General features: G+C 30.8%; 2 protein-coding genes and 1 pseudogene across 6 annotated transcripts; 2 read left to right on the top strand and 1 right to left on the bottom strand.

The window, feature by feature from the left end:
- The first annotated feature begins 1,985 nt into the window (after positions 1 to 1,985).
- On the top strand, positions 1,986 to 6,048 carry LOC111293881 (uncharacterized). Of its 4 annotated transcripts, none has more exons than XM_022886938.2 (5): positions 1,986 to 2,059; positions 2,999 to 3,449; positions 3,548 to 4,811; positions 4,950 to 5,096; positions 5,207 to 6,048. In XM_022886938.2, the coding sequence occupies exons 2-5, from the start codon at positions 3,399 to 3,401 to the stop codon at positions 5,830 to 5,832; spliced, it is 2,088 nt and encodes a 695-aa protein (XP_022742673.2). In that variant the 5' UTR covers positions 1,986 to 2,059; positions 2,999 to 3,398; the 3' UTR covers positions 5,833 to 6,048. The 4 variants fall into 4 exon arrangements, with proteins under 4 accessions (XP_022742673.2, XP_022742660.2, XP_022742683.2 ...); XM_022886925.2 differs by having other exon boundaries at positions 2,995 to 3,449; XM_022886948.2 differs by having other exon boundaries at positions 1,986 to 2,432.
- A 274-nt stretch (positions 6,049 to 6,322) lies between these two features.
- On the bottom strand, positions 6,323 to 8,626 carry LOC111293904 (universal stress protein PHOS34-like; annotated as a pseudogene). The gene is made up of 3 exons (XR_016328649.1): positions 7,723 to 8,626; positions 6,929 to 6,973; positions 6,323 to 6,620 (listed from the first exon to the last, which is right to left on the bottom strand). The product of XR_016328649.1 is annotated as a universal stress protein PHOS34-like (transcript).
- A 2,496-nt stretch (positions 8,627 to 11,122) lies between these two features.
- On the top strand, positions 11,123 to 14,902 carry LOC111298618 (uncharacterized). The gene is made up of 4 exons (XM_089745009.1): positions 11,123 to 11,746; positions 11,860 to 12,067; positions 12,764 to 12,871; positions 13,617 to 14,902. Exons 1-4 carry the CDS (start codon positions 11,484 to 11,486, stop codon positions 13,845 to 13,847), a joined length of 810 nt encoding a protein of 269 aa, XP_089601135.1. The 5' UTR covers positions 11,123 to 11,483; the 3' UTR covers positions 13,848 to 14,902.
- The last annotated feature ends 10,320 nt before the right edge of the window (positions 14,903 to 25,222 follow it).

Genomic DNA, 25,222 nt, shown 5'->3' with positions numbered 1-25,222 from the left:
TTATTATTTATCCATATTGAAACATATTTAAAATTAAATTAATATTTTAATTGAAATATCACTTTAATCTTTCTTTTCCTAAAATTCTTTCAAAAGATAATAATTGTCCTTATTAATTGTATTTATAGCTATGTCTATTAAACCTATCATAAATACATAGCTCCAGAGTATACCAATTCTTTTGTGCAAGTTTTGCTTCTAGGTTTCTTTTTTATATAGTTTAATCGTATGTCGATACTTTATATATAAATATAAATATAAATATATATTATTTTATTATAAAATAATTGGATTATTAGATAGCTTTTCTCTTTATAAATTAATTATACAACATGTTTTGTTTTTTTTTTTTTTTATAGATATAAAATAAATAGGATTAATACTCAAATATATCCTTAAATTTGAGTACAAAGTAGAATTAGGCCATTAACATTTTTATTACGTGTAAATAAAATTATAATATTTGATTTTCTATATTTATTATCATAAACTTTAAAAATCAATTATAAAAGTTCATCTGGAGAAACTTTTAAGTAGTTTCAAAAATTAAGTTATTCTATAAAAATCAACATGGAATAATAAAAACATTGATTATGACTTGTCACGTGTTATTAATATTCATAGGTAACAAATGTTAGTATTTTGTTAATTCAATTGGATTTTTTTAATTGATTTTAAAAATTTATGATTATAATTGAAAATAAAAATGATATGTTCATTTAAATGTAATAAAATATCTATGGCTTAATTACAATTTTTATTAAAATTCAAGGATATTAAGCTAAATAAATATAATATAAAATTATTTTGTGGGTGCAGATCTAGGTTATGATGCCTGATGATTAAAGTGTCAAGTTTCCAAAAAAAAAAAAAAAAGCTGTTACAAGTAATTTTTTGTGTTTAAGATTGATTAATTAACTTTTTTTTTATATTTGTATACTTTATATTTATCTTTTATAATGAAATGATTTATTCTTTGCTTTTTTTTTAATATTTTCTCACTGTATATTATTTCAATATTTGACTTTTTATTTGTTATTTTTTTAAATGAGCATGTGCTTAAAATCAAACGGTGTCATCAATGCTTCAAATTCCTTTGCAACGGGTGAGATTTTGTCCTCCTCCTCCATCACCAACCACTGTGACAATAAAAGATTCACAATCTTCCATTGCAAGAGCTTTTCATCTCAACAATGTATTAAATAATCTCTCATATATGATATTAATTCTAAATGAAGCAAATTTTAACTATATAGAATCACAGACATTGTATATTTTGTTTAAATATCACTATCCAATGAAATATGATATAAAAATATTTTTTTAAACTTTAGAATAAAGGTTACATATTGATATTCAATGTATTTTTTTTTCTTAATTTAAATTTAAATTTTATTCTGATATAAAGTTTTTTAAGCAAAATTCACATATAAAATTTATTAATTATACATAATATTTTATATATTTAATAATAAATTAGTTTATATTAATTACTATGCTACTCTAGTCAATGTAATAATGCTAACATTTAACGTATTTAATATTTAAATTTCAGTAATTATATTTTTTTGATAAAAAACAAAAATATATAATTTGGTGATGAAAAAATTTTAATTTGTTGGGTTCTCTTTTTTCAATTCCAAGGAGAGAATTTCCTTATAAATTTATTTTGGCCAAAGAGCTGATGTTTCATAATCCTATCTTTCAGCTGCGTAAAAGACAAAGATCCGCTCTTTCCTCTCCTTTCATTTGTGGCTGTTGAAAAAGAACCATCCCCTCTTCGCCTAAATAGGAAAAAATCGGGGCCGTTTATTTGGGTTATAAAAGCAAATCCAAAGCCTAGGGTTAGAATTTAAGCTTAACCTTACGCCGTTCATCCAGATGACCAAAAAACAAAAATAGTTACGTAGTTAATAGATACTAGTATAACAGGAACGGAACGTGTTTGTCTTTAATTCCGTTTTTCTACTTTTTTTTTTTTATTTGTTGAAGCCGCCTTTCTCCTCTTACATAAACCAAGTTCCTTGCTTGCTAATTGCTATAATCTGGCTGTTGAGAGGTAAGATTTTTCTTCCTCTTTTTTTTTTTTTTTTGGGGGGGGGGGGGGGGGGGTAGGGGCCATCCCCCTTCTTTGTTGGCAATCTTTGTTTTCTTTCAAGATGAATGAATGAATGAATAAATAAAAACTGGGTCTTTCTTTTTTTTTTCTTGCGTTTTGAGTGGTTTTGTCTCTTGGGTGTTTCATGAATGGTTTGTTTTGTCTGTTCTTTGTGTCCTGAGATACTGCTGTCTTTTTGGTGCTCTATATGGTTATTTGTCGTTCTCAATCTCCTGCCTTTTTTTAGTAGTCATGTTTCCTTAAGATGATGGGATTAAATTATTCCGAATTTCTTTGGACTCGTTTTCATTGGCATTTCCTTTTAAAACTAAAGGTAATTGGTCAGGCTTGCATTATTCTTCCATATGAAATCTAAGTTTTTTTTTGTTGTTGACCATTGGTTGTATATGATGTACAATCTGGATGGTTGGTTGTCTCATTCATACAGGTTGATTCATATCTGTTCTCTTTTTATCATAGATTTTGTTCTTGATCAATAATCAATATTGTGTCTGTATGAGCAATTACCTTGGATGAATATATCGAATGAAAGAGTGGGAAGAACACAATTTTGAGTCTCATTAGATATTTACAACTTGCCTTTGTAATGAGAATTGAAAGATTTCTTTTTTTTTTTTCCCTCTTCTAGTCCCTTTTGACAAAGAAGTCCGGTAATGCTCAATTGGTTGGTTTTTCTTATCCAGAAGATATTGAAATAAGAGACATTAGGCAATGCAATCTGATTGTATATTCTGTTTTTGATTGTTAAATTTTCTGTTGCATTCTTTTGACGTAGAGATTAACAACCAGAGTTTTTTGCATTTTCTTTATTACTCGGCCTATATTCTGCTTATAGGTGATGCGGTTCTTTTATTTTTCTCTTTCATTATTGTCAGGCAGGTGTCTCTTATGCTTGTTAGGGATTTGGTTTTCCTAGTTGGAAAAGATTCTTTTTCACTCTGGCCGCTGCAACGAAAGTAAACTTTTCTCGCACCTCAAAGTGGGTGTGGGGGGACAACGAAGGGGTGATTCTGCTTGGTGTTTTAAGGAGATCGAGATCATCACATATCTGGAGGCTGCGGCGTGTTTCGGAGGGTCTTTCGCTTGATTATGGCTAATGTCAGTGTTTGCTAAGTTCCCAGAAGTTAGATTGTAGTTTGTCATTTTCTTATGGTTGAAGAATTAGGTGTTTTTCTCAGGATTTTGATCCTAAATGATTAGAGTAGTTTGGTGCTCATAGCTTTTTATGTAGCACGATAGTGTGTCTTGTGTGGATCTAACACTAGTCTGTATCACAACAATGGTTAGATTTTCATGCTTCCATGCTCACACTGGAGGCCAGAAACCAAAGGTAAGTCTAAGATTTGCGTCAGGTATTTTGACTACTTTAGTAAATTTTGGGTTATGTAATGTAGTGTTTGCTGACTCAAGTACTCATTTGGACATCAGAAAACTGTTCAGCCATCTGTTGAGGCAATACATAAGACTTTAGAAGATTTTTCTCAAGTTCAAGCCCATAAGGATTCGAATAAAGATACAGGCATGGACTCATTCTTGCGGGGGGCAAAAACAATTGCTGAGATTCACGACAGTGTCAAACCTGTTACGGGTTCTCCTTCTGTTTACCATAGCTGGAAATCGGAAGAAATAAAAGACCAAATTGATCTTCATACCAATTCCAGGGTTCTTCAGAATCAGCACTATCTTAAGAAGAGTCTGTCCCTTGGAAGCAAACTGTACCTGGAAGGAAGGGTTCCTGGACAATGTGATATGGATGATGAGACTGATCAAGGATTTTCTTCTGATTCCATTGACCATGGGTTGGTTGAAGCAGATGGCAGCCAAAATACAGTAGTGAGCCAAAATGCTGCACGCTCAGAATCTGTTCTTGTTAGCTCTAACCATGTCAATGATGAACTGACTTTCTCTATAGGAGATCCTCAGCATTCAGAAAAGGACGGCCATGATAATTCTGATATACCTTTGTCCGGTGAGGGTGCCAATGGCTCTGGTGACTTTACGCCTAATAATGCGCCTGTGATTGTGAAATCATGTTCTATGCCAAACATTGTTGCATCCATAATCAATTCTGGAGGACATTCTCCTTTTAGATATTTGACACGGCATTCAAGATCTTCTGAGGATATACTTGTTCTCGATATGAGACAAAACAGTTTTTCAATTCATGAGGTTGATACAGAGGTGATGCGAGAACAAGAAAGAGACGAAGGCATACATAAAAATCAGAAAACTAACTTTGAAAGTTCTTACACTGAGGGATTTGATTCTTATAGTTATTCTGGATCAGCGAAAGACTGGATAATGCCAGTTTCAGATGAGGTAAACTCAGTGAAAATCCTACAAGAAAAATTGCCAGTTCTGAATTGGAATGAAATGACTGGCAAGCATTTTAAGATTAAGCGAATTGAGGAATGGGTTAATGATCTTCAACACTGTAGCCCATTGGAAGAAACATTTGAATTATCCCATCCCAGTGATCATGTGAAGGCTGAACCTGCTGTCTCAAATGGTTTGACTGCTGCAAAGGTGGATGTTAAGGTAACTCCTGGCATGGAAGCTGCAAAAAGATATATATCTTCTTTGAGTGCCTCAGCAACCACAGCTCAGCTGGCAAATCATGGTTTGGTTGTTATACCAACACTCAGTGCATTTGTTAGCTTGAAGATGCTTAATCTATCAGGAAATGCAATAGGTGGGTATCTTCAACAGCAATAGTATTAGGTCTTCTGTATTTATCTTCTAGTTTGACATGCTTTAGTCATGATTTGGAGTTTATGGAACTGTTTTTTTGTATGAATCTGCTTTCTCATTTTTTCTATGTATGCTTCAGCAAGGATTACTTCTGGTGCTCTTCCTCGAGGACTTCACATGTTGAATCTGTCAAAAAATAATATATCCACTATTGAGGGTTTACGTGAACTTACTCGACTTCGTGTGCTGGACCTGAGCTACAACCGGATATTTAGAATTGGTCATGGTATGTGACGCAAACTGCAAGTGATTAGCTGTCCTATTTTCCTTGCTATACTCCTTTCCTGCCAATTTTTTAATCCTCTAAACTACTTTCTCTCACATAATCCATTGTAGGTTTGGCTTCTTGTTCCTCTCTTAAAGAGTTGTATTTGGCTGGAAACAAGATTAGTGAGGTGGAGGGTCTTCATCGCCTTTTAAAATTGACCGTGTTGGATCTGCGTTTCAACAAAATCTCCACTGCCAAATGTCTCGGCCAACTTGCAGCAAACTATAATTCCTTGCAAGCCATCAGCTTGGAAGGTAACCCTGCACAGAAGAATGTTGGAGATGAACATCTGAAGAAACATTTGCTAGGCCTTCTTCCACATTTGGCTTACTTTAATCGGCAGGCTATCAAAGTCAGCACATTGAAGGACGCTGCAGAACGTTCAGTTCGGCTTGGCATCAGTGCACATCAATTTGACCGTGGCCTAAGATCAGAACACAAAGCTACAAGGAAGATTAACCATGGTACTGCTACTCAATGGCCATCCTCTTCATCAACTCACGGTCATAAAAGTCAAGCCGCGGTGTCCTCAAAACTGTCCAAAGGCAGGCATGGGCCCCTGCCTCCTAGTGGGATCAAAGCAACAACCAATCATCGAAATCATTATTTTGATCTTGGTAGCAAACTTCTGAACTTCAAATCGGAGCTTTCCATGCGGAGGAGCCGAAGTGAGGGAACTATGGGACCCGTTTGAAATCAGTGCCTTGATTAATGCAGTCTGGTTGTTATACTACTGAGTTTCAGGTTATGTTGCTTGTCATTACTTCAATAAATTGTCAGTCGAGATATTCGGTGTGACCAGTCATTTTCACAGTTGATTTGCAAAAATGGGACTTCTCATGATTCTGCCGTTTCTAAGTTTCTTGTTTTCGTGTAATAAAATGTGAGCGAAAGACAGGGTTATGTTGCATCCTTGATTATATCGTTGTGAATGCCATTGGTGATGACTCATTTCGAGTTCCATCTGTTATCAATGTCATACCCTGAATCTGTTTCCAGCCAGTTTTGGTACTGTGAGTTGGCTGCAACAGTGCAACTATCAAGGCAAATCAAGCATCAACAAGGTAAGGTTAGCCTAAGCCATGGTCTTAGAACCAGATGGCCAGAGGCTGCAAGCCCCGTCCAAAAATGATCACTCACTCAATCCATAATTATGCTAAACGACTAATATTGCCAAAACCATGTTGGTTAGGAAACAAATCCAATAATAAAAAACTGCAGTTTTACACCACGAAAAAGCTGGTATTCCTACTATATGAGAAACATGCTGTGAAAAGGCTTATATTAACACACCATGCACACGGGCATTGAACAGTTAATTTTCAAAACAGGCAATTAACAGGAAAGTACACAGAAAATAGAAAAACAAAGAGCCCTATTACTATCCATCTATACAAAGTATGAGATCCATCACCACACAAGATTCTCAAGCTTCTTTGCCACCACAAAGTCTTCACATTTTGGATTGCCTTTCATCCTTTGCTGCAATATTAGTGCATGGGCACATCAGTAATCAATCATCCCTATCCAGTAAATCAAAATAACAGTTGAAACTTAATTTGCAAAGGAGTTCACTACAGAACATCATATAGAGGGCTAAAGTCAAGCTATAGATTTGAAAACTACAAACAGTGCGTTAAAGAAAAAAAAAAACATGATTGACACAGGCTTTACAATCAAAGCAATGAGTGAATTCCCTGATCCCATGAAAAAGTAAGAGAAGGGGGTGAAGGGAAAGAAATAGGGAATGGGTCTCAAACAGATAAAAGCTCCCAGTCATATTAAATTACCTGAATCAGTAGGCACTTTTCGTTGCTCTCAGTCATATTAAGCATCTGCTAACAAGAAATATGAATCAATGAGAGAGATAATTTTAACACTAATATTTAATTTGTAACTTTTAACTTTAAGATTAAAGCTCTTACAGATTAGAAAACACTTCATAATATAGGCATTACATATTTCCATAGCTGTACAAACAAATGTGACACCAAACACATCATGTACATTCACCACATCACAAAACAATAGCAGCCGCTATTATGAGATGAAATACAACATGATTCTGAATTCTATCCACATAGGTCAAATGCATATAATTTGGCTTAGACCAGAAGCAAGAAGAGAGCACAAATTCAACCTTAGAATCACTTCAAGCAATGTAATTAGCACAAAAATCAGCTCCAAGTTGCAAGGTCGACAAACATTTCACATCTCAAGTCCGTAGGTGATTTCATCATGCCACAAGCTATCAGGTTTATTCTCATGGTCTATATTTATGCTTTCTTGACTGCTACCATCACCATGCACAAGGCTCATCCCTTCAATGGTTTAATAACCTTTACTATTTCCATCCTATTTTCCCAGAATTGCCAGGCAACTAAGCAATTTATGCTGCTACTTCTTACTTCTCACAACGACATTCCGTCCTCATTCTAGCTATGGTGTTTTAACGAGCACTTCATCAATGTGCATAAAGCCAAAAACTCCACAAATTACCGGACAAAGTTATATAAAACCCACTTAAACCAGTTAATTACCATCAAACAAAAAGAAAATCAATTACAAATTCGAAAACCCAAACCTCTGTACTCCTCTGCCGCATCATGATACTCAAGCTCCTCTTCTGGTACCGGCTGCAGCTCCGCGTCTTCTCCAACAATCTTCTTTTTCGTCACCTTCTCGGATCCACCTATTCCGCTCTCCTCCTCATCCGGGTACCGGACCACCACCACGGGACAAATGCAGTGGTGGACACAATAATCACTGAAACTTCCAAGCCTTCCTTTGCTGGTCCTCCCAGCAGCGCCAAATCCTCTGCTCCCCATGATCACCGCACTCAGCCCTAACCTCTCCGCTTCCAAACACAATCTCTCTTGCATGTCATGGTCTTTCACAATGTGGATTTTAAAAGGAATCTGAGCATCCACTAACAGCTGTGCCAACGTGGTCGCTTTCGTTGTGGTGAAAATGTAGAACTCGTTCTCGAGTTTCTGCTACTACTCTTAGTCGGAGTGGTCAGTGGGGATGGCGGTGGCATTTTCGTGACTAGTTGTGGTGATATGGAGATGGATAGAGACCCAGTCGGCTCCGTAGAGGACGGGAGTTGGACGGACGTGGAGGAGGATGACGGCGTCTCCGGGACGAAGGTAGTTCTGAATGGCCCATCGACGGCGTAACGCACTCTTCCCTTAAGTCGATGGCGATGGCAATGCGACGCTGGGCAGCAGCAGTAGCGGTGGCGGGGGCAGTCAATGGTACACTTGGCGATGTCGGTTTGATTCGGAGAGAAGCCAGGGATGGAAGAGGAAGGTCCGGTTCCGTTTGGTGGTGTTGTTGTGGATTCATGAGAAGATAGGATTTTGGGAAACTGAAAAATTGGTTGGACTTTGGCAAGGGAAAGTCACAGAAATGGAATGAGCTGTTAAAAGACAGCAGGCACAGGTGCTCAGTGCTCACTAATGAACAAGATATTGACAGGCCAACCTTCTTTCTTCACTAAATGTTTGTTTCTTTTTTTCTCTGTATGTTTCACTTTTGACCGAGCTAGCACTGGACCCATTTTAGCTCGAGATTAGAAGCGAGCTTAATTATCTTTACGTGAAATTAATTATTATAAAACTGTAATTAAAATTAATAATAAAAAAATATATTTAAATATAAAAATAATAGTGATTATCCGATAAAATATAATAAAATAAAAATTGATTATTAAAAATATTAAATTAATATTGATATATAATAAATTTTATATTTATAAATTTATCATACAATTAAAAAATTAATAAAATTATCTTTATATCAAATCATAATTTTATTAAAAAAATATATTTATACATTTTAAATTTAAAAAATAATATTTTTTAAAAATAAAAATATATTTATATTTCTTAAAATAAAAACAACCAATATTTATTTGCATTATTATTTATATAGTTATTTTTTTTTCATTCACTAATAATTTATTTAATTATGAAATTAATTTTTTTATGCATTTAAACTTTATCTATTTATTTATTAAAGAATTATATAAATGATATATTAAATAATTATAATAAATTAATTTGAAAATTTTTAATTTAAAAATAAAATAAATAACTACATAACTAAAAAAATGTCAATCAATTTATAAGTATAGGGACATATTTATCCATACATTGTAATTTCAAGAGTAAAAGAAAATAAAAAAGAAAACATTAGGGTAATATAGAAAAAAAAGGGGCCAATAACTAATGGGAAAAAGGAGTCTGGTACAATTAAAAAATACACAATCTCAGTTCCCTGGTGTGCCATCCTTTTATCTAATTCAATTAAGATGTTCGTTAAGTTGATTTGATTAATTTTAAATTAAATTAATTTTATTTTTGTTAATTAAAATAAATATTTTAATTTTAAAAAATTAATCGATTAAATTTAATTAATTTTTTTAATTAATCGAATAATAAATATATTTAAGTTAAATTATATTTTAAATTCTTAATTTATCATATTTTAAATAAATTAAATAAAATTATTCAACAAAATATCTAAATACCAAAGTATTTTATTAAAAACTTTAATAACTTATAAAGTAAAATGATCTATATCATGTATTTTTGTTTTCTGTTTAGATTTTGTTATATTCCAATTAAAATTTTGATTAATTTGACTTTTGAATCAAATTAACCAAAAACAAAAATCCTTTTGAAATCATTTTAGTAATTGATTAAAATTAATTCGATAATCAACCTATTAATTGAATTAAGGCTCCATTTGTTTCGTAAAAAATAATTTTTAAAAAATAATTTTTATATTTTTTAAGTGTTTGTTTGATAGAATATTAACTGATAAATAAAAAATAATTTATTGGTTAATAGAAAATAAAACAATTTTTTTTTTAAAATTATCTTTCCATTTTTAAAAGGGTAAGACAATTTCTAAAAAAAAATTATTTATGAGTAGAATTATTTATCAATGTGTTTGAGCATAATTTTATTCAAGTTAAATTTTGTACATGATTTTTAAACTCAAACTTAATTTGACTTGACCCAAAGTATTATTATATTAGTAAATAATATTTTTATTTAATTTTACTTAAAAATTAAAATATTAATATTAAAAATATTTTAATATTTTATTTTAAATATTTTTATAGTTCTACTCAAGACTTTGAATATAATATTTTAAGTTAAAACTTGATTTGATTTGACTTGAAATATTATTATATTAATAAAAATATTTTATTTAATTTTAATTAAAAAATTAAAATATTAGCATTAAAAATATTTTGATATTTCAATTTTAAATATTTTTATTTTGTATATTATTAAACATAAATATTTTTAATATTTCAATAATAAAAGTATTATATTATTATTTTAATAATAAATAATAACATATATAATATTTTTATTGTTTTAGTAATTAATGTTAAATAATATAATAATATTATTTTCTTAATATGAATATTTTTAATAATTTCTTATTATTTTTAATTTAAAATATATAATTTTATATTTTATTATTATGGTGTTTATATTACTATTTTAATAATAAATATAAATAAAAAAGATTTTTGTTATGAGTTAATAATTTATACTTTCAATATAAAATATAAATATTTTAATAATAAATATTACTATTTTAATATTAATAAAAATAATATTATTTTAAATATTTTAAAATATTAATATAAAGAATAATAAATAGTTTTATTTTAAATATTTTTATATTAATATAATATTTTAATATTCAATCTTATTATTAAAATATAATTTTTTTGAATATTAATAATTTTAATAATAAATAATTTTTAATATTTTAATTATTATATTAATATTACTTGAAAAAAAATAAAATTTTTAAAAACAATAAAAAAATATTTTTCATTAATTTATACAAACAACAAAAAATTTATACCCTTTTAAAAAATAAAACAATTTTTTAAAAATCAAAATTTATTATATAAATAAACCTTAAATCAATTCGATTAATTAATTCAATGAAAATCAAAATTTCAACATTCTAATGATAACTCCAACTGCACGGCAGAGGGTAGTTAAATTATATCCAAATGGTTACTGATAGCAATATCAACAATTTTTTTTTTTTTTTTGATGAAACATCAGCATCATTTAGAGTGTAAAATTGGGGTTCGGCTTGACTTAGTTCATTTGTATCCAAGTCGCTTATCGGCTTCAGCAGTCAACAAATCTCTTCAAAATTTCAAAATACAAATTTCATTTTCCCCGCCAAAAATAAAATGCCTGAACCTCTTGCAAAATCTTCAATCTCCAAACCAGAAGTTCTCAAATCCTCGAATAGCCGTCGCTTATCCTATCCGCGAAGGGTTCTTAAAAGAAAATTATGGAGAAAGGCTTAATATTAGTAGATCGATGGGCAGAAGGCAGCCAGGCTTACCTCTTAACGTACCTGCACGCGGACCACACGAATGGCCTAACCTCCGCCTGGGACAAGGCTCCCATCTTCTGCTCACACATCACCTCCAAGCTGTTCCCCTTCAAATTCCCTTACTTTAAACTCTCCCTTCTTCGAGCCCTTGATCTCGGCTCCTGGCATTCTCTCTCTCTCTTATTTCCCCTTCTACTGGGTCAAAAACTACAACCCAGGTTATGGCCATTGACGCTTATCCTTGCCCCGGATAGCCAAAATGCATATTATGCTTAAAAAAAAATCATTTTCTAATTTTTTTAAATTGTTGGATTGTTTGTTTATTTGGCAGGTGCAGTTATGTTCTTGTTCGTGGAGAGTTTGGATACGTGCTCAACACTGGAGATTTCCGATGGGAAAAGAATAGCGAGGGGGCAAAATTAGGCAGGAAAATGCTGCTGAACGCTCTGAAGGGTGATGTGGTTAATGTTCTTTACTTGGATAACACGTATTGTAATCCTTCCCCTGAATTTCCTTCCAGGGAAGTTGCCCCTCAGCAGGTGCTTTTCAAAATTTCCAATTAAGGGCTTTTGAATTTTTTTTAAAATTTTTTTCCTTCAAGTGTATCTCAATCAATTTCAAAGTAATTTTGGTACGGGAATATATACAGCTCGTGTACAATCAAATGTTGGTTAATCATAGTAAATTATTTGAGATATTAAGATCAAGGACATACTGGGCATACATGGAGTATCTAGGATTTTAAATTTTGGGATGATATCTTGAATTGGTGAGTTACTGTAGATTAAAACAATTGATTGTTAGTCGCTATTTTAAGTTATGTTAATACTATTATTACTGTCTTCTTCTTTTGGCAGTTTGGGAGGTTGCAATTTGTTTATACCGATCATGAACTAAGGTTAACTTTTGAACTTTAGACATTTCTCCGCTGGTTGGTTTTTAGTACCAGAAAATTTGTGATTACTATGCATATATGAAGCATTTCTGCGGATGAAAAGGAGGGAACATTAAACTATAATTATAAACAGAAGTCCGAAATATAGCTTAACAGTTTCTTCTTAACGCATGATAATAGTTATTATTTCTTGTATCATATTTGCAGAAATTGCCAAATTTGACATGAGTCTGTATCAGTTGGAGACATAAAATCAAAATATGGGTTTGTACTAATGGCCAGTTATCATAGGATAAACTATGGAGCTGAAGACATTGAATTTGATTCTTGATGATAACAGGTCGTTGACGTCATTACTTCCCATCCAGAACATGACATCATCATTGGTATTGACACCTTGGGCAAAGAAGATCTTTTGCTTCACATCTCAAATGCCCTGAATACAAAGGTTTGCTCTTTCTACTTGTTGGAGTTGATTATATAATTGGTTATCTCTATAAGAATATAACCTAGTATAGTAGTTGACATATTCAGTTGAATGAGATTTCTTCTGACTTGGGAAATCAGTAAGGCAGGTACTTGAGAGGTTATTCCTTTCCAATTCAATTCCTTTGATCCACAGCATATCATTTGTACACTTTATGACCTTAGAAATAGCTTAGTTCACTTCTTCAATTCTACAACCATTTGAGATGCAGCATGATAAACCTGGCTTTCACTATTTGCACATGTACCATGTTAGTGTGCGTTTTCATTGGCTTTTCTCCCACTTGCATCACTTCTTACTAGAAGACCTGACTAAAAAGAAGTAAATGGCCAAAGTGCTTTTTAGATTTTCTTATGCATGTTATGTTTGAAGATTAATGACGACTTACATGTAACATTTTTAAGCATCTCCAATCAGTTATTCCTTTTTTCCCTTCCTCCACTTTGGAATCCTTGTAGATTTGGGTTTGGCCAGAGCGCCTCCAAACCATGCATCTCCTTGGGTTCCATGACATTTTCACTACCAAAATATCTCTTACAAGGGTGTGAGCTGTCCCTCGTTACAGTTTTAGCAGCGATACTTTAGAGGAACTAAATGCAATGCGCCCAACTATAGGAATCATACCTTCTGGTCTTCCGTGGGTTGTTAAACCCCTTGAAGGAGATGACAAGCATTTTGATTCTCTTTTAACTTCTCGTTACAACAGAAGCAAAGTGAGTTCAAGAGTGGGAAGCAGAATGATAAAATAAATGGCAATTTAGGATCTGTAAAAAGGTTTCACAAGTACATATATTCAGTCCACTATTCCGAACACTCATGCAATCTGGAGATAGAGGAGTTTATAAAGCTTGTGCAGCCAACTAGCATGAAGGCATTATATCTTCACCATCTTGTTATGTTGATCCGCTATATTACTTTGGCCACCTTTGTGGAATAAACCAACCATCACAATGATTGCACCATCAACGTCAAAAGGAAGAGGGAGGGGACAGAGTTGTACCTGTCCATACAAGCTTTAAGTTTGGAAGAGGTTATACTGAAGTAGGAAAGAAAAGAAAAAGGGTGGATGGTGGTTTAGGAGTTTATCTGAGCAGGGTGACTGTGCTGAGACAAGCTCGGCGAGGTGTAAAGCTTGCTGAAAATGAGTGTTCTGATTGACTAGAGACTTGAGTTGAATCTTGGTATCTAGTCAGTAGGTTATGCTGTAATTTTGTAAATTATGTTGACTGTTACTAGTAATTGAGAAATGTAATTGTGGAATGCAGGCATGAGTTGAATTGAAGGTGTAAACTGTAAAGCTTGTTTTTTTTTTTTTTTCCCTTGTTGGCTATATAAATTTATGGTTTTCTTAAGTGTAGCTCAAAAAAGTGGCCGCGCTTGGATTGGAGAGGCTTCACAAACTGTCAGATTCAAAATGCTGAAGACGAGTGTAGGCAACATAGGGATACTATGAAGCATGAACAATGGATTTGTCATCTTACTGATCAGACATGATAGGAACTACATCGTCAATGAGTAAGCATTGAATGCATTTTTAGGTGTTAAAACTCTTGCCGTAATGCCTTTTATTGGGTTTTCAGATGATGTTCTAGTTGAGATGCAATTAGCCACATACATGACCATTGCTGCGCTGCTGAAAGTACCTATATTTCTGATTATGTTTTAAATTTTTTTTAAAGTAGAATTCACTTGGAAGTTGTAGCCCTTGTAGAGTTCTCTCTTTTTCATTCATTTAATAAATGTGCATTTAAGTTATGAAAATAGACTAAGCTTTAAAGGTGCATTAGTAAAAGGCATAGTCTAATTAGTAGACATGCCTATTCTTATATCAACGTATAAAGTTTAAGAAGAGTGATTTGCTTAATTTGATTTGGCTGTTGAACGTTTATGTTTCCCTTTAGCCATACTGTTGTTGGATGATGAACATTAAAAAGTTTCCCTCTGGGCTCTACCCATACGTTGTTAGTGATAGAAATGTCGAAAGGAAGGAAAATCTTTTAAGGTTATGGCTACTATGTAACATTGTTAGATTATAATTTTTTAAAATAATTCCAGCTTTTCTATTCTTTTCACCAGGCACAGCCTCTACAGGCTCGTAAGCCTTAGAGTTGCGCAACTCCATCTCGGTCATTTTCTGTGAATTTTATGTTTAGCTTTGCAATTGCGTTTTCCCGGTAGAATACTGCCAGTCCATGGCCTTAGGGAATTGGGCTCGTAGAATGGTTAATCAGGTTCACCCCGGCCTTAAATTTTTGTTCTGCTCTATAATCCAACCCATTCTGACCTCAATGTCATTATTTTTGGACCTTAAACCTGCCTTTATTGGGCAAGGCAGGCATTTAAGCAGGTTTGCCGTCGTCCATGATGCAACGTTGGTTGATTGTTTGTCGTTCTTATCCAAACTTGTAGAAATAAAAGTCTACAAATGAGGGCGGCAACAAAGTCAAACACATGCTTGATTAATAAATCAATTACATTAGATTAAAGAGTTAAGCAGTTATTATTATTGGGTAACGCAGTCAATTTCTTGTGCTAAAAGACCTCTTTGTTTCAAACATGTGATCAGTCTTTTGAAGCAAAAATTATATTCTTTGTTCTAGCGTTTTATCTGGACAATGACATTTTACCTTGAATTATTCTTTTTCTTTTGGTATTTAATTTGAAATTTAGCTAAAGATTTCACACTGAGTTCTTTCTTATCTTGTCCTGACTACCGTCGATGCTTGGACCAATTCATGACCATCTTGGCTTTCGGATCTTGAATTGATTTTTCCTATCATTTGAACAGTATTTAAAAGTTCGTGTCAGTCAGTATTCAACTGAACTCAAATTCTTATTCTTCTACGAGAAAAAACAGAGCTTATTTTTTACAATTTTGTTTGCAGGGAATCGGAAATGACCTTCCTGGTAAAATGGGTTAATTACTTGGAGTCCTAATAAAATCAGGATGAAAGATGAGAAAGGACATCTAATTATTGGACGGGCTGCTGTGGAGTAGCCGGGTAGGTTCGAATATTCATTGTGAATCAGGGATCAACAAATCTAATGGGGTCATTTTCGTTGCTGCCTTAGCTGTGAAACCCAAGTTGTTCCCACTAGCCTTAGAATCTGAATTATACTCGTGCAGGTTCTAACTTGTTAGCCTTTAACTCCAATGCTTAAAAAAAAGAAAAAAAAAGAAAAAAGAAGAGGATTTGGCATTTGGACCCACAAACAGGTCATATCTTCCTATGGTGGTGAATTTAATAGCCCAACAAACGCTCCAATTGTGACTGCCAGTCCGCTATTAGCGCAAGCATTTTACCTTGCAAATACTCTTTCTCAAATTTGTTAACATTATTTCGATATTGTTCGCGACGATGCACTTTAATTATATTAAAATATAATATATTTAAAAATATTTTTTTGTGTTAAATTTAGAATTGGATAATATTAGTTATTTTCATTAATTTTCATTAATTTTAATGGATTAATATATTTATCGATACATTGTAAAATATAATTCGTAATTTTTTAATTTATTTTTATATAATTTTTAACTTAATAAAATTATAAAACAAAATAAACTCTTAAAAATCCAGACTTGTGTTGCATTTTTTTATATTTTAAAACAATTCTTTTTTTTTTTACACTTTGTTTTATCAAACTAAAGGTTTATATCAATTTTAATTTCTTCAAAAAAAAAAAAAAAAACAATTATGGTTCCTCTTTAAAATTTAAAACTCCTAAAGTCAAGGCTTTTTTTTTAATCTTAATATATATTTATATAAAAAAATTTAAATATTATATGATCAGATTAAATGTTTAAAAATATTATGATAAATTAATGATATTATTTGTTATACTTTTAAATTTGTTTATTTGATATCTGAAGAAATTGTGTATTTATTTTGCACATTATCAGTAGTATTACTATATAAAAGTTTAAGTATATTTATAAATATATTTATACTAAATAAAAAAATCTGAAATAATTAGTGACGGAGATGGAAATCTTACTTACTAGGGCTTAGTTTAAATATATTAAATTTTAAAAAATAAAAAAATCATATTAAAAAAATTAAAACTTTCATATCCAATCATAAATATTAAAAATTCTATAATTGTTTTTTTTTATGTGATTTTATATTTTGGAAATGTGCAATTGTTATGTTATCAATACATTTGAACACATTTTTATCAATGTACACAATTAAATTATCATATAAACATTGATTTTGTCATAATGTATGAGTATGTGAACTTAATCATTAAACACAAACAGAGAGTTACAATCAATTTTTATTTATTTATTTAGGTGTGATTGGTTATCTAATCAAATCTATTTCTTTTAAAGCATCAAAAGCTTGACTTAGGTTTTTTTTAAAAAATAGATTTTAGTTTACAAAACCAGATAAGACTTATGAGAATGGTTATGTACATGGAAGGTTATAACATTCTTACAATGTCCATCCAAAGGATGGCATTAGTTGATTTTATATTATCCAAAGGCTAAAGAAATCTTCAAACAAATTTATGTATTGAAAATTATTTTTAAACAACTCAAATATTTTAGCATAAATTTAAAAATATTTTTTCACTTCAAGAATATTCAAGAAAACAATTGTTTCATTTGAAGAGTCTCTGTTTTTGGATTTGTAACTTTTATAAAGCTTCAAATTTAATTGAAATATTTTGTATTAGAAAGTTTTCTTGAATTACTCCAATATTTTGGTAGAAATTCAAAATATTTCCTTACATAAAAATTTAGATAGAAATTGCTATTGCAACTTTTTAGTAATTTTATTATTAGAAGATTCAAAACAAAATTTTGTTTTTCACAATTTTAGGAAAAATTAATATTTCAACTTTTTTCTAAATATTTTTCAAAAAATATTATATTAAGAAAAATTTTATATTTCAACTATTTTCGTAATTTTTCAAAACAATTTATTTCAATGAAAGATTGATATTTCAACTATTTCTTTAATTTTTCAAAAACAATTTATTTTAAGGAAAGATTAGTATTTCAACTTTTTTCTTATCATTTTCAAAATTCAATTGAAATAAATTTCAAATTAAAACATTTTATTTTCCATACAAATTTAAAAATAATTCTTATAAAAGAAAATAAAATAAATAATTACAAAAATAAAAATAAGAAAAATATACCTAAAAGTTAAGAAAAAAATGAAAAAAATATTAAAAATGAAAAATATAAAAACTTCCCTTGTCAACTATGGTCAATAGTTAACCATTTTTATCAACAGCGTCAGCATTTAGGTCGAGCTCATGAGTCGGTGCGAAGAAGGGTTGGGTTAACATGTGAGCAGAAGTACATGTCTGCTCCCTCATCAACATTTAAAATGATAGCTGTTAGATAAAATGCATTCAAGATATATGTACGAACATAATTATATATACTTGTTTAACGAAAGTCTGATTTGAATTATTGGTCGTTAAACAAAATCACAATATGAAAATTGTTCATATCCACAACGTATGTCTTTTAACACATTGAAGCACGAATTCCTCTTGTGAGTTATATAATACTTGCCTAATTGCTTTTTGTCATTTTCTTAAAATGATTTTTCTTTTTGTGTTTAAAATGGTTGAATGCCTTTCTCTTTTATATTAGGAGATGGACAACTTTTGTATGGTTTAAAAAACCATTATTAATTACCCATGTAGTTTCATATTTACATGAGAAAACTACTTGTGAAACTACCTAAAGGCATTTGTTACATGGGATGTAACCCATTATGGGTGATTATGCTTACATCTCTCACTCATACAAAATGGGTGTCAAACTTTTATGATCTTAAGAACGTTTTCTCTATTCTTTGATCAGGTTCATATAAGAAAATAAGTCGTGCTACCATCATACTTCGAGAGCTCAGTTGCTATATGATTTTTAGGTGCCTATGGCAGCTCGTAATCACATTTAGTCCCTTATACAACTGCTATATAGATATGTATAGTAACTTTTAAGTACAAGTAGAGTAATTATGTAGAATCCTAGACTTATTTAGTCACATTTTAAGTTTCTCACGATCTCTCTTTTATGATATTGCATGATGTACTTGTTTATTCATAATTATGTTCGATATTTCAAACTTAATTGGTCGACCTATGAATACAACCAAATATGATACTAGAATAATCTTCCCTTCCTCTAGAATCTTTCTATTTCAATTCAACTATTATCCAGATATGTTTAATTAGATCAAACAATTCATGACTATTGGTAATAATCTAAGATAACTAACATTGAATTGAAACTTTAAGAAATAGTCAAAATTTTTTGAAGGTCCTTAATATGAGATCCTCTGATCTCAAAGGTCTCACATAATAAAAAGCATAAATCTATTCTTTTGTAATCCTTGATGGTCAAACAATGCACATGTGGTATGAAACACATGCTACGGTATTATTTTTCTTTTCTCAGAGAGCATATGTCTTTCATAATTTATATATCAATATTGTATAGGTGATAATTTAGATACTCTAAGTATCTAACTTGAGTCTACAACTCTATTTGATTTCATATAATCAACAAGACTTTCACCTAGTATATTAAAATAGATAAAGTGAATTGTGGGTTTATTTACTTTCGATCACAAATCTTAATATCGAATGACCTCATTTTAATCAATTATCAAGGTAATTTCATTTTAAACTTGGGCTCTCTATCCATAGCTTAAAACTAATCTCATTTCTATGGTACCAAACCATTGAGGTGATTGTCAGTTTGAAAAGGCCAACTATTTGTCCAACATACCTTTTGAAGCATATCATATGTACATATACATATAAATATACATATACATTTGTGCATGCATCTTAAAATAAAATACTAAATTTTAATGGTATTGATTGTTTTAATATAGGTCAACTTAAATGAAAAAATATCATACATTATTCATATAGAATTATTAAATTAGTATATGTACATTAACATCTACACAATCCTAAAGATCTCATGTGGCTATTAAACATATATTTAGGTATGAGCTTAGTAAATGGATCTATAATGATTTTATATGTAGAAAAGTTACATATTGACTTTCTTTTGTGCAACCATGTCTCTCACATAGTTATACTTGGTATCTATATATTTAGTCTTAAAATGATATTTAAGATTTTTTGTGAGGGCGATTGCAGCTTGACTATCGCAATTCACCAAAATTGAGTTAGACTCATCCTTCTCAAATCTCAAATGATTCAAAAATCTCTTAAGCCAAACAACCACTTACACGATTGTTGAAAATGCTACAATTTAACTTCTATTATGGATAGTGCTATACAAGTTTGTTTCTTACTACTCTACGACATAGCCTTACTATTCAGTGAGAAAATATAGCCAAAGGTAGTTTTTTTTCAATCTAAATCTCCTTCTCATTCATGTGTGTAGCCAATCAAATGTAAATCACTTCTTTGATGGCAAAATGAATAATCTATAGTGCTTTTTAGATATCTCAATATCCTTTTAATGGCTTTCCAATAAGGTTGACCTAGATTGGATTGATATCTACTTACCATGCCCATGATATAGCAGATGTCTGGCCTTGTGCACATTATAACATACATAAGGCTTATAACAACACTAAAGTAGAGAACTATTGCCATTTGTTAATTTTCTTATGGAGTTTAGGATATATTCTTTGGCTAAAGCATTCACCTTTCGCAATAAGAATATTTATCGACTTGCAACCTTACATATTGAATCGTTCCAGAACTTTCTTAATGTATTACTCTTATGTAAGAGCGAACAACTTCTTGGAATGATCTTTCATGATTTTTATACCTAATATGTAAGTTGTTTCACCCATGTCTTTTAGTGTAAAATTTAAGGATAACCAAGTTTTCACCTCAGTGATATACTCCTTTTCATTACCAGCCAATAGCATGTCACCCACATAAAGTGACAAGATCATAAATATATCTTTGTCTCTTTTAACATTCACACAGTGGTTCTTTAATCATGATAAAATCATATGAAATTATCACTTGATGAGATCTAATATACTATTGCCTGAAAAATTAATTAAGACTATAAATCGATTTTAATAGCCTGTACACTTTATGCTCTTAACCTTTATCAACAAAACCTATAAGTTGTTCCATATAGATTTTTCCTTTTAGTCTTTCATTTAAAAAGGTAGTTTTTACATCCATTTGATGTAATTCCAAATTTAAACTGACTACAATGGCTAGTATTAAGCATATCGAGGTAAATCTCACAACATGAGAGAATGTCTCTTCATAATCAATTCTTTCTTGTTGAATATACCTTTATCCTACTAGATGAGTTGTATATCTTTCAATTGTCCCATTTGAATTACACTTAATCTTGAGAACCCATTTGTTCCTAATCACTTTATATCTTTTAGGAAGATCAACCAATTCTCAAACATCGTTTAATTTCATAGACTTTATCTTTTCTTCCATTAGTTTAATCCACTCTTTTTTTTATACAAAAGATGAGAGAGCATCTTTAACATTTCTTGGCTCTTTTTCATTTTATGGGGTATAAAAAAATGCTTTTTCTTCTATTTCAAAATAATGTCGGAGAATATTTCTACGATTACTTTGCCTGACTTGTGATTCTTGGGAAACTAATTCACCAAATTCGTTATCTTTAGTCATGCTCTTACTTGGATTAGTTATTGTTAGTTCTTGATCAGGAATATACATTAATTGATTTGGAACTAACAAATTATTTGCTTCTTCAATGTTGTAAAAAGACATTTCTTGATCTATTTCACCTTTTTTTGAAAATTCACTTTTTAAAAAAGTGACATCCTAATATTCAAATTCAGTTACACTCTTACTTAACTATTCACCTATGAACATGTATCCTTTTGAATGCTCAAAGTATTTTACAAATATACTTTTTTTGCCTCGAGGACTTAGCTTGCCATGTGGATGTGCAATCTTATGTATATAGGTAACTCAACTTTAAGTTCTTAAATTACTGAGATTAAGTTTTTTCCAAATCCATAATTCATAAGGGGTGGATGTAATTGACTTAGAAGGTACTTTATTGAGTATATAAGCAACAGTTAATAATGCATCACCTTTAAAAGTGATTGGCAAATTTGTTTAGGTCATCATAGACCTCACCATTTTTAGAAGAATCCTATTTCTTCTCTCCATAGGACCATTTTTTTATGGAGTCCTTAGAATGATTAACTGCCTATCAATACCCTTTTCATCACATAATTGTCTAAACTAATCAAACAAATACTGGCATTTTTAGTTCATTCTTAATGCCTTAACGTTTCTATCAAATTGATTTTCTACCAAGGTTACATACTATTTAAAGCACTTTAATGCTTCAGACTTGTTAGAAATAAAATAGACGAACCTGAAATGTTTAAAATCATCAATGAATGTGATGAATATTAACCTCTTTTCCATGATTTAACATTCATCAGGCCATAAAATGTTAGAATGTATCAACTACAATAGAACTTCAGCTTTAAGTCCCTTTACCAAATTTTTTTCTTATCATTTTTCCTACTTGACAACTTTCACATAATGGTAAATTAACTTTCTCAATAAGGCCTAGTAACCTTTTTTTTGCTAATCTATTTATTCTTTGTTAACTTATATAGCTAAGTCTAGCATGCCAAATATTCACATAAATATTCGCATTAGAATAAATCATAATGAAAAATCTTAGATTATTATATAGAATAATATCTAACATGATCAAATCATTGGACAAATATCCAGATCCATAATAAGTTGTATCCAAATACAAACTCAAACTAGTACTATTAAAATTCAAAACAAATCCTAAACTAAGAAAACTAGTAACGAAAACCAAGTTTTGTCGAATGTCAAGAGCAAAAAGTACATAATGTAAGATAAAGGTTTTTTCCACCATGCATAGATAGCTTGCAAGTGCTAATTTATGTTACTTAAATCCGTGAATTATTTCCTAGATAGATCCATTTTATTTCGTGCGAAATTTGACAAAAATCCATGAAGGCATTCCTACCTCATGCTACATGGTTTATGGCCCTTGAGTTTATAATCCATAAAGAATGTGATTCAGTTATCATCATAGTGCTAGAAACAAACATAGTACTTTTAGCATTATATAAAAATGCTTTAAGGGTTTGTACCTTCTTAGGCTTGTTACATTCATGAGCAAAGTGACATTTTTTTGTCATAGTTTAAGCACTTGACTTAGTTAGTTATTCTTAGGATGAACCTTGGGACCTTGTCCTTTGTCGATTTGGCCATTTTTGGCAATTTAAGAGTTTTTTTTCCTTATTCCCGCCATGTGGCCTGCGTTTAAAGCCTGAAACTTCTTTTGAATTAGATGATGCCATATAAGTATTAGCACTAGGCTTAGATGCTTCCATACAATCTTCTTCTAATTTAAGATGATGGGAAATATCATCGAGAGTTGTTACACTCTCAATATAGGTAATGTGCACCTTCATGAGCTCCTAGTAGTGTGGTAAAAAATGAATAATAACTTGAACCTATTGTTCATTTGTTAGAGTGTGGCCAGCCTTCTTTAGCTCACTTATCATGTTTGACATCTCTCGTACATGCTACCTTATATTATGATTAGTTCACTTCTTATTTATGTCAAATTTGATAGTAAGTTGCCTTAATTTGGTAATTGAAGTTACATCAAACTTTGCTTTCAGGGCACTTCACATCTCTTTGGCTATTCCATGAGATCGAAACTCATACATAATATCATTATCCAAATTGCTAAGTAATGTAATGCGAGTAGTGGAGTTTATCTTTTGTAGGCCTCATAAGCCTATTGGTCCCTTCTATGCTAAAATGTATTCTCTTTCTTTGGCTCATTAAGGATATTGTTCAAAACATCAAGAGCCTCTTGTTCTTTAAGTACATATTGGATTTTCATACTCCAGATCCTATAATTATCCCCATTGAGCTTCGTTCATTTGTTTAACTTAGCAACAATGTTTCTAAAAGCAGAATCCATTTTAAAGTATAATTTTATATTTAAGAGTCATACGCATTAATTAATGCCTAGCATTGCACACTTCTAATTTTTTACAATGTCACAAATAAAATAGTAACAATCATTAACATAAAAATGAAACCAAAAGGTCACTATATTTGTAAACAAATTCCATTTTCAAATGTGTTTAATTATCACTAATTTATTTCATTGTGCAAAATCAATTATTCTAGGATAGAACAAATCAATTATCTTAGAACTCCCTCTAACCATAAGGTTACCAACATATAATCAATAACATATATATTGATTTCAATCAAGCAAGTTTTATAAAAACATAATTCGAATCCATAATAAAAAAAATATACATAGTAAATGTTAATTAAACATGTTCATGATAATTTTGAATGACTTGTCTACAAACAATGATAGATTTTAAAAATTCCTTTGATAGTTTTGCAATCATGTTGCCCATCCATGGAGGTCTAGGAATTTTGTGTTTCCCATTACAGAAACTTGGGCAAACTGAGAGGGTCGCACTCTTCTTTGCTTCCATTTTCACGTATTCCTTCACAAAATCTTTAATTAATGTTTTATACTTAGGATCACTCTCCAAAAACATCCATATATCTTAAAGAAGATTATTTTGTCTAGAAGTCTAAAGTGTATCCATTAGAATTTCATATTTAATCTAGTCATTTTTAATATGTATGCAGCCATGTTAGATTAATTCTAGATCATGCCGTTGACTTTAATGATATGCCTCTTAATATCATCACTTGGATCCATTCGGCATTGCATCAATTCAACCATCAACCTAATGACCCTCAAAATTTATGCTTGTGTCCTTATAATGATGAGAGTCCTTATGAAAATAGTCTTGATTTTTTGTAATAACATATGAGAAAAAATCATGAATTCATGAGTTAACATGAGTAAAAAAAATGATTAAAACTTATTTTCAATCATTCTTATGTGATTCGACATTCCAAAGTCAATTAAGCATAAAATTATTTTTTTTAATTTTTGAAAAAAAAAAGGAATTCGAATGCTTTGGATAGAGCATTTGAATGCTTTCTTTTTATTAAAAAATAATTCTTTTTTTTTTTTAAATTTTGCCTAAGTTATACGAATGCCTTATCTGAAAATAAAAAAAAATTGATCCAAAATGGCAAAACATCAATGGCATTTTCTCTTTTTTTTTTTTTTTCTAATTCTAAAAACTACACATTAATTATATTAAAAACATAATAACTATGTCAACTCCTATGGATGTCTGTAATCATGTAAGAATACATCATATTTTCGGTTATGAAAAACATACAAATAAACCAAAACACAAGTCAATCTGACTCTGATACTAATGTAAGATA

This window comes from Durio zibethinus, chromosome 16, assembly GCF_047325235.1.
Source record: "Durio zibethinus cultivar Kanyao isolate XHJ-2024 chromosome 16, ASM4732523v1, whole genome shotgun sequence".
Classification (NCBI taxonomy): domain Eukaryota; kingdom Viridiplantae; phylum Streptophyta; class Magnoliopsida; order Malvales; family Malvaceae; genus Durio; species Durio zibethinus.
The sequence above is the reverse complement of the archived record's forward strand: the minus strand, read 5'-3'. Positions and strand labels throughout refer to the sequence as shown.